The 11,185-nt window shown below is 40.1% G+C and overlaps 1 protein-coding gene across 2 annotated transcripts in view; it reads right to left on the bottom strand.

Annotated features, from left to right (window-relative positions):
- Positions 1-1,970: 1,970 nt before the first annotated feature.
- best4 (bestrophin 4) overlaps positions 1,971-11,185 on the bottom strand; it is a 24,250-nt gene continuing 15,035 nt past the window's right edge. For both annotated transcript variants that reach the window (XM_083548019.1, XM_083548018.1), the window contains 4 exons: positions 8,504-8,659; positions 8,279-8,359; positions 7,641-7,777; positions 1,971-2,948 (listed from right to left, as the gene is read on the bottom strand). In XM_083548019.1, the coding sequence (XP_083404145.1) occupies positions 2,582-2,948; positions 7,641-7,777; positions 8,279-8,359; positions 8,504-8,659 (741 nt within the window). In that variant the 3' untranslated portion in view covers positions 1,971-2,581. The remainder of the gene's footprint in view (positions 2,949-7,640; positions 7,778-8,278; positions 8,360-8,503; positions 8,660-11,185) is intronic.

Here is an 11,185-nt window from a genome sequence, read left to right as displayed (position 1 = left end):
CTCTATCATGGACATCTACACTACACGCTGCATCCGCAAAGCACACAGCATTGTGGACGATCACACACACCCGTCACACACACTTTTCACTCTCCTACCATCAGGGAAACGGTTCCGAAGCATTCGGGCCGCCACAACAAGACTGTGCAACAGTTTTTTCCCGCAAGCCATCAGGCTCCTCAACAAAGAACTGAACTGAACTCTCTCTCACACACACACACACACACACACACACTTACACACAACTGTGTGACTGATCTGCACAAACCGGACTCAACACCCATCATACACTTCGTTCACCCAGGTTTTCAATACTAATCACATTTTTCACGATCGCAAAATGTTTACATGCCGTCTGTTGCTGATTCCGGGACTTGTTATTTTGCACACTATTCTGTCCAAATCCTTTGGTCACTGTTCACTTTATTTTTGATTGCTGCTGCTGCTGAATTGCACAAATTCTGTTTACACTGAACACTTATTTTTATTTTTATTTTTATATATTGTGTATTGTCCTGCACTGTCCTGTGTTGTCTTGCACTGTCTTGTGTTGTCTTTTGCACTGTTTGCACCAGCTGCACACATGCACTTTATGTGGCGAGGATCTTAGTTCTCGGCCCTGTGTTTTTCTGTTCTGTACTGTTTGTTTTATGTTGTTCTATGTAGCACCTGGGTTCAGGAGGAACGTTGTTTCATTTCACTGTGTACTGCATCAGCTATATATGGTTGAAATGACAATAAAAGCTTCTTGACTTCTTGACTTGAGGGACATGGGGTATATCAGTAGGAGAATGCTGAGGATGGAGACACCAGGAAGGAGGAAAAGAGGAAGACCAAGGAGGAGGTTTATGGATGTGGTGAGGAAAGACATGCAGGTAGTTGGTGTGAAAGAGGCAGATGTAGAGGACAGGGGGTTGTGGAGATGGATGATCTGCTGTGGCGCCCCCTAATGGGAGCAGCCGAAAGAAAAAGAAGATTGAATTGATATCTTGATGAAGAACCCACTGGGCTTTGAGGATTTCCTCATTGATCAGAATACATGTTTAATATCATATGACATCTCTGTCAGGATCTGTGGGATGTTCTGGGTAATGACCCCCCCATGTGTTTTTAGTTCCCACCAGGTTGTGTTTATTGCTTCCAGGTGGAGTTTGTTAATGCAGTCTATAAATAGTAGAATTAATATTGTTAATCTCGGCATCAGATTCAGTTTTCCCCACACCCAAGTTTGTTTGTCTTCCTAGTGCTTTTTTGTGTGCTTTTTGTTAGCTTTGTCTCCTAAAAGTCTCTGGCGCATGTGCATTTTTGCAGATTTGGTTTCCTGTATTTTCTTATTGCAGATGAATCTTTTGCACTATTTGCACCAGTGTGTTGGATTTTTTTTTTTTTTATTGTTTTATTTCTTTTACATTTTTGCGCATTTTGCAGTATTTTTTCAGCAATAAAATCACCATGGATTTTCATCAGGTCTGCGTCTCTGAATGTGGGTTCACACTCACCCCTGTAGCAGACCACATGTGCTCACAGTCTCTTTATAAATGCTTCTCTTGCATACATTATATATATATTAGTAATGGGACACAGAAATAAGAAATAATAAAAATGAAACCTTTACCCCAAAGAGTGTCTCCATTATAAACTCTGTAAACTTCGTAAAGAACTTAGGAGGTCATATTTTTGGGTGAAATGTTCCCCCGTCTCAGATTTTTCACGTTGAGAGTAGTTTCTCTATCATACTGAAAAGCTGTAGAAAATGATCTCCAATGATGTTTGAGCTATAAGTCTCAGATCTCAGCTTTTGGAGTGTGATGGGCGAACAGACCATGTACTTGTGCTCATGGCTTGACCTCTATAACCAATGATGTGCATTTGTGGAAAATCTGAAAATAAAAAAAGCATGAAGATTCTGTACCGCTTTATTGTAAAATTCACTTATCTGATTATCTTCAAATTTACACTTTTAATAAGTGATACTGAAATGTTCTTCCTCAGTAGCAGACTCGCAGTGAGGGGGTGTGGCCTAACATTTTCCCAAAGCAGCTCACAGAGATAAAGAGTTTATAAAAACTCCCTGAGACTTTATGAGGAAGAAACTTTGAGAGGAACCAGACTCAAAAGGGAACCTCATCCTCAACACTGAATGTCCATCACAGTTCCATCAGTGTTGAGGTTCTAAAGGGTTCAGTGATAAACATGGAACATGTGAAGTTTGAGTTTGTCTTTTTTGTAATTTGTAAATTTTGCATTTACTGTAATTTTATTGTAGAAACCGTTTGAGTGTAAATGGTGTGTATGAGCTGATGGTGATGTAATGATGTAGAAGTACAGATGGAGTGTAACTGAAGATCAGGATTATTAACTCTCACACACACACACACACACACACACACTGGGCCAAATCTTTGTTTTATTGTAAACACACACTAAATGCACTACACACACACCGTACACACACTGTACCCATTACACACATTACACTATTCAAAATGAAGTTGTGTGTATAAGATGTTTGTGTGTGTCTATTAGTTGTGTGTCTGTGCGTGTATGTGTTTGTATTTGTTGTGTGTGTGTGTGTGTGTGGTTATTCTGTCATGTTATTCTGATGGCGTCTTGTCTCTCGGAGATCTGAAACGTGTTGATCTGCGTGCTGATCGCCATCAGAAGGCTCTAAAGCCAGAACACACTCTGTCTGCATCTGCGTCTCTGTCTGCGTCTGCATGGTTTCCTCACACTGTGCTGGAGTGTGTGTTTCAGTCTGGATCATGTTAATTCCCTCAGCTTCTCTCTCATGTGTGTTCTCAGCAGATGATGTGTGTGTCCTGCAGCAGCAGCAGAGTCTCTTCTCTCCTCCTCGATTCTTCTTCTGTTTTTGTGCAGCTGGAGGCCAAACGCCTGACGTCTGCATCTTATAATCAGCCCAGGCCTCCTCCACGTCCTCATCAGTCACCCTGATCCAACACAAATACACAATTACACCCTGATTCAACACAAATACACAATTACACCCTGATCCAACACAAATACACAATTACACCCTGATCCAACACAAATACACAATTACATACAATTACACACAATTACACCCTGATCCAACACAAATACACAATTACACCCTGATCCAACACAAATACACAATTACATACAATTACACACAATTACACCCTGATCCAACACAAATACACAATTACATACAATTACACACAATTACACCCTGATCCAACACAAATACACAATTACATACAATTACACCCTGATCCAACACAAATACACAATTACATACAATTACACCCTGATCCAACACAAATACACAATTACACCCTGATCCAACACAAATACACAATTACATACAATTACACACAATTACACCCTGATCCAACACAAATACACAATTACATACAATTACACCCTGATCCAACACAAATACACAATTACACCCTGATCCAACACAAATACACAATTACATACAATTACACACAATTACACCCTGATCCAACACAAATACACAATTACACCCTGATCCAACACAAATACACAATTACATACAATTACACACAATTACACCCTGATCCAACACAAATACACAATTACATACAATTACACACAATTACACCCTGATCCAACACAAATACACAATTACATACAATTACACCCTGATCCAACACAAATACACAATTACATACAATTACACACAATTACACCCTGATCCAACACAAATACACAATTACATACAATTACACACAATTACACCCTGATCCAACACAAATACACAATTACACCCTGATCCAACACAAATACACAATTACATACAATTACACACAATTACACCCTGATCCAACACAAATACACAATTACATACAATTACACACAATTACACCCTGATCCAACACAAATACACAATTACATACAATTACACCCTGATCCAACACAAATACACAATTACATACAATTACACCCTGATCCAACACAAATACACAATTACATACAATTACACACAATTACACCCTGATCCAACACAAATACACAATTACATACAATTACACCCTGATCCAACACAAATACACAATTACATACAATTACACCCTGATCCAACACAAATACACAATTACATACAATTACACCCTGATCCAACACAAATACACAATTACATACAATTACACCCTGATCCAACACAAATACACAATTACATACAATTACACCCTGATCCAACACAAATACACAATTACACCCTGATCCAACACAAATACACAATTACATACAATTACACACAATTACACCCTGATCCAACACAAATACACAATTACATACAATTACACACAATTACACCCTGATCCAACACAAATACACAATTACATACAATTACACCCTGATCCAACACAAATACACAATTACATACAATTACACCCTGATCCAACACAAATACACAATTACACCCTGATCCAACACAAATACACAATTACATACAATTACACACAATTACACCCTGATCCAACACAAATACACAATTACATACAATTACACACAATTACACCCTGATCCATCACAAATATACCATTACACACAATTACACATTGATCCAACAAAAACACACAATTACACCCTAATCGAACTCAAACACACAATTACACCCTGATCCAACACAAATACACAATTACACCCTGATCCAACACAAATACACCATTACACCCTGATCCAACACAAATACACATTACATACAATTAGACCCTGATCCAACACAAATACACAATTACACCCTGATCCAACACAAATACACCATTACACCCTGATCCAACACAAATACACAATTACACCCTGATCCAACACAAATACACCATTACATACAATTACACACAATTACACCCTGATCCAACACAAATACACAATTACATACAATTACACACAATTACACCCTGATCCATCACAAATATACCATTACACACAATTACACATTGATCCAACAAAAACACACAATTACACCCTAATCGAACACAAATACACAATTACACCCTGATCCAACACAAATACACAATTACACCATGATCCTACACAAACAAACTATTACACACAATTACACCATGATCCAACACAAACACACAATTACACCCTGATCCAACACATATACACAACTAGAAACAATTACACCATAATCCAAAACAAACACAATAACACCCTGATTCAACACAAATACACAATTACACCCTGATCCAACACAAAAACACAATTACACATTGATCCAACAAAAACACACAATTACACCCTAATCCAAAACAAATACACCATTACACACAATTACACATTAATCCAACACAAACAACTGTTACACACAATTACACCCTGATCCAACACAAATACACAATTACATACAATTACACACAATTACACCCTGATCCATCACAAATACACAATTACACACTGATCCAACTAAAGACACAATTACACCCTAATCCAACACAAACACAATATTACACACAATTACACATTGATCCAACAAAAACACACAATTACACCCTAATACCTGAACTCCTCCACCTTCTCCACCTCTTCTCCCTGCAACCGCACCCCTCCACTGCCCTCCCTCTCATTCACACACATGTACTCTGTCTTACTCCTACTGACTTTCATTCCCCTTCTCTCCAGCGTGTACCTCCACCTCTCCAGGCTCTTCTTTACCTGCTCCCTACTCTCACCACAATTTACAATATTATCCTTAAACATCATAGTCCACAGAGACTCCTGTCTGACCTCGTCCTTCAACCTGTTAATCACCACTGCAAACAGGAAAGGGCTCAGAGCCGATCCTTGATGCAGTCCAACCTCCACCTTGAACCAGTCTGTCGTACCTACTGCACACTTCACTGCTGTCACACTGTCCTCATACATGTCCTGCACCACCCTCACATACTTCTCTGAAACACCAGACTTCCTCATACAATACCACAACTCCTCTCTCCACCCTGTCGTACGCTTTCTCTAAATCCTCAAACACACAATGCAGCTCCTTCTGTCCTTCTCTATACTTCTCCATCAACATTCTCAAAGCACTGATCCAAGAAACACACAATACATACTATTACACCTCCTCCAACAGTGACGTCTCATCTGTCAGTCATGTGTCTAGTCGTCTAGATGTACTTTTCTTGTCAGAAAGAAATGATGTGAGAGACTTATTTTTTTATTTATTAGGGCTGTCAATTGATTAAAATATTTTATCGCAATTAATTGCATGATTGTCGTGAGGTAACTCGTGATTAATCACAACCTAATCGCACTTTGTTCTAAATTTGTTCTAAATGTACCTTAAATTAATACTTTTCAAGTTTTTAATCCTCCAATCAACATGGACAAATATTAATGCTTTATGCACATGTATGTTTATAAACCAAACTCATAGAGCATGAAGACAAAATATTCTTTTAATTGTTTCAAAGTAATTTTTGTGTTTTAAATCATCAGGACACCCAAAGGAACAATTGCCAGATGTGTGCCTCATGACAGATTTTGGTGCTTATTTGAGAGAGGAATCTGTGTGACGTAGATAATAGCGTCCTCCACTCCCACCTTCTCCTGGTATGGAAACTGAAGAGAGTCGAGGACATGGTGGACCTGAGACCTCATGTGGTGTAGCAGCACCCGATCCATGGGCTTCATTATGTGAGTGTTAGGGCGACTGGTCTGAAGTCATTCAGCTCTCCTGGGCATGGTTTCTTTAAAACTTGGATAATGCAGGATGTTTTTCACAGCTGAGGGACCCTCTCCTGTTTCAGGCTCAGGTTATAAATGCGCTGTAGAGGGTCTCTCAGCTCCAACGCGCAGGTCTTCAGTAGAGTTCAGTACAGTTGGTTCCAGGTAGCGAGAGAGTGGAATTGGGGGTGGTAGGGGTGCAGTGTACTGAAGTGTGAATGAGTTCCACTGGTTACCATATTTAAAGGCCTTCTTCTTCTGGTTCAGAACAGTACATCCTGGTCTGTAATACTGAAACAGTCTCTCAATGTGCTTAGTACTCAGGAGACTACATCAAGAATGAGTGTGTGGTTGTGGGTAGTCTCCTCACTCCTGGTTTGTATTGAGGCTGAAGCAGAGTGAGGCTATGGTTTGCTTTCCCCAGTGCAGGCAACGGGGTGGGCACATTGGCCTACAGGAAATAAATAGTCCCATTTCCTCTGCTGTTACAGTCCACATACTGGGAGAAAGCAGGTGAATAAAATGAGTGCCGTTAAAATTAATTTGCGTTGGTGCTTTTTTACCAGCCCTAATACATTCCTTTAAAACATGCACTCAGAAACCATTTGTGTTCAAATTCATGTTCTTCCATCAGACACACAGCTGGGGGTGTGGCTTAACATGTGAAGGTGGAGTTAATCTTTTCATAATGCACTGTATTAAGTTATTGTATAAACAGTTGTGTTTGTGTGTGTGAGGTGATGGTGATGATGTAATGATGTGGCATGCAGACAGTGTAACTGAAGATCAGGATTATACACACACACACACACACACACACACACACACACACACACACATGCACGTACACTGGACGTACACTGGACTGAGTAGTGACACTTCATTAACCAGTGGACTGACTGTGTGTTCTCTGAGAGAGTGTGGTGTTAGAAATCAGACAGGCATCAGAAACAGGAAATGACCTCATGTCGTAGGTGGAGCCCATGAAGATGGGCTGTGCCGAAGTGAATGCTTGACCTGGAGCTTTATTTGTCCAGTATTTATCCTTCTGCAGAGGAGGAAGGTTCTGGTGCATGTCATCCACAGCAAGCATCGACACCTGAGACAGAACACATAGAGGTTTTACACATCAGAACTGAACCTCTTTCACATCCTCATCCTCTCCCTCGTCTTCGTCATCCTTTTCCTCTTCTTCAACCTGATTTTCTTTCTGATCCTCTTCCACATCCTATATCTCATCATCTTCCTCATCCTTTCCCTCCTCATCATCTTCTTCTTCATTATCCTCCTCATCTTAATCATCATTTCCCTCATCTTCTTCCTCATTCTCTTCCTCATTCTTATATATGCTCTGATTTACTACATTAATATGCAAATTAGCTCATTATGTTCACTTCCTGTGCTGTTCCATGTTTGAGATTTTAGTTAATATAAAAATAAAATATTTCTGGATAACATGATTTTTTTTATTACTGAATGAAAGTATCACATTTACACCAGTATAGCATGTATGCTAATGTGTGTGTGTGTGTGTGTGTGTGTGTGTGTGTGTGTGTGTGTGTGTGTGTGTGTGTGTGTGTGTGTGATGATGATTAAAAACCTGAATGTTACGATCAATCAGCTGATTAGTTTCAAAGTCATCATCGTCTTCACCAAAGGGGTTGATGATCAGTTCTCCGACCTGAACACACAACGTTATCACCATAACAACCATCTCAACAAAATACCCACAATGCACTGAGGTGCATAAACATGACCTGAGACATGATGAAAGGGGTGTGGTTTGTGACATGCCCACAGTAACATCTGCTCAGTGAAGTCTCACCTTCAGCCAGCCAGCATAGAAGAAGAACTCAAGCAGAGTGAAGACTGGCACATACAGATCCACATGGACCTTCAGATCATCTGCTTTTTCAGGCTTCACAAACTGACGTCCAATCAGACAGAAAGCAAAGAAGGAGTACACGGCTATCGTAACCACCTACACAAACACACACACACAAACACATTATACACACATATATTACACACACACAAGTTCCAGAAGGACAACCATCACTGCAGCTCTGAACTGATCTGAACTTTATAGCAGAGTATCCAGACAGAAGCCTCTCCTCAGGGCAAAACCCATGAAAGCCCACTGAAGGTCTCTCAGACTGTGAGGAACAAGATTCTCTGGTTTGATGAAACCAAAACTGTTTGGCCTTAATTCTAAAGGTTATGAAGGAAACCAGCCACTGCTCATCACCTGCACATAACCCTGCACTTACACACAGTTTTTGAAGGAACTAAGCAAAGATCTTCTGGCTTTTCAAATCCTTCTGTCTCTTCATGTAATCTCTCTTAGGCTTTTTCCCCATGTTGGAGTTTTGGCTTTTTGGCTGCAGTTCTTTCAGACAGCAGATGGTGTACCTGGGTTCCAGTGGTTTCCTCTAGTTCTTTGCTGATAGAACTGCTAGACATATTTTAATGTTGAAGAGAAGTAAACATGATGTGTCTTTCATCTGCTGCATTAAGTTTCTTTAGTCAAACACTGTCTATTCTCTGCAACATCACCCGTTTCTTCTTCAAAATAGTGTTGTGTATCTGTTTTATATACCTCGTTTATCTTATTAACTTAGTCACTCACACACCAATCGGGATTCTGAACATCATCTTTACTCGTGTTCTCCAGCACACTACACATATTTAACATTCCGCTCCCAGTATGCATTGCACTTTCATTTCTTAAAAATACAGAGCATCATTCCAGTACATGACATCCCCCCCAAAGTCACATATAGACTTATAACACTTTAACCTTAACACTTTAAGACAAACTGTTGTCTCTGTATCGGCAAACAAACAACATACCATTTTTAAACTTTCACATATAACATTTATTTAGCCTGTTTTAAACTTGCTTACTAATTTTTAAACCATGAACATGTAAATAGCATTATTTGCATTTACCAGTTTAAGAAAATCAACCAATTACAAAGTCAGCAAATTTCTGAGGCAATTTCTTTTGTCTCTGGGGCTCAGCATATGCCACATTTTGGTTACACACAGTATTAGGTGCAAGCCTCTCTGAGTCCTCTGACACTGTCTGTTGCTCTGCATTCATAGCACCATCATCACAATCCACTTTCTTACTGTCCTGCTTGTTTTCTGCTTCTCTCGCTACATATTTTTTTACGAATGTTGTGTTGCGAGTATATTGGGCTCCAGTAGGTGATTCAACCGTTATTTGGTTTCTAGCTTTTCTGACCACTGTGTGAGGTGTTGCATTAAACGGAGTGGTAAACTTGTCAATCTTGTCCTGTCCCAGAAGAACTCGGTCTTCAACTGCTACATTTGAGTATTCTGCCTTGCAATGTTTATCCGCATACAGTTTATATTTCCCCTTTTTCTCTGCATCGTAGTCGTAAACTTCAAGATCAGTATCCACAGATCAGGTAGCTTGCCTCTCATCTTTCTTTTAAACAGAAGCTCAGCTGGACTTTTGCCGGTGGTATTATGCACAATTCCTCTGTACACTGTGACATACTTCCTGAGTTCTTTTTGCCAGTCAAGTCCTTCTGACTGTGCAATTCTGATACGTTTCATAATTGAAGCATTTTGGCGCTCAACTTCGCCATTTGCTTGTGCCCATTTAGGCATCGTTTTCAGGTGTTTGATTCCGTTTGCCACACAGAAATCCTTGAATTCATCTGATCTGAATTGAGGTCCGTTGTCGGACTTCAGTGTGAGTGGAAGTCCATGTCGACTAAATATATCCTCAAGGCTATCAATCACTTCTGTTGCGGTGGTGGAGGTTAGTATGTCATACTCATAATACCTACTGTAATAATCCACTACAACTAGGATTGAGTGTTTTGATGGCAATGGTCCAAGTAGATCCACTCCTAGATCTTGCCATGGTCCATCTGGCAATGGTGTAGGCTGCAGTGGTTCTGGAGCATCAGGGCGAGACACTATTTGACAACCATGACGTGATTTGCAAAATCTTTCCGCAGCTTTGTCCATGCCAGGCCACCATACTTTTGTTCTCAGATGTTGTTTGGTTCCAACAATACCTATATGTCCTTCATGTGCCAGTGAAATTGCTCGTGCTTGTAGTGTTTTCGGAAGAACAACGTGCGTTCCACGTAGTACTAAAAACCCTACAACACACAGCTCATTAGCTACAGGTGCATACGTCATACACCTTTCAAAATGTCCACTTTCTATTGCGTTTCTCAGCTCTATGAGTTCTGAATCCTTTTCCGAAGCTTCCTCCACTTCTCTTGTAGTCAGGGCTCTTGGGGTGGCGCTGATGGCTACAAATCTCACATACTCATCCGATTCATGCGAGTGTTTTTCTCTCATTGCTGTGCTTCCCAGGAGTCGTGATAATGGATCAGCAATGTTTTCTTTTCCAGAAACATAAACAACCTTAAAGTTATATGGTTGAAGACGCAAAACCCATCGCTCAACACGGGCACAGGGCTTGGAACGTGGACCGTATATTGACTCTAATGGCTTA

Source organism: Silurus aristotelis, assembly GCF_946808225.1.
Source record: "Silurus aristotelis genome assembly, chromosome: 8".
In the NCBI taxonomy this organism is placed as follows: Eukaryota; Metazoa; Chordata; class Actinopteri; order Siluriformes; family Siluridae; genus Silurus; species Silurus aristotelis.
The sequence above is the reverse complement of the archived record's forward strand: the minus strand, read 5'-3'. Positions and strand labels throughout refer to the sequence as shown.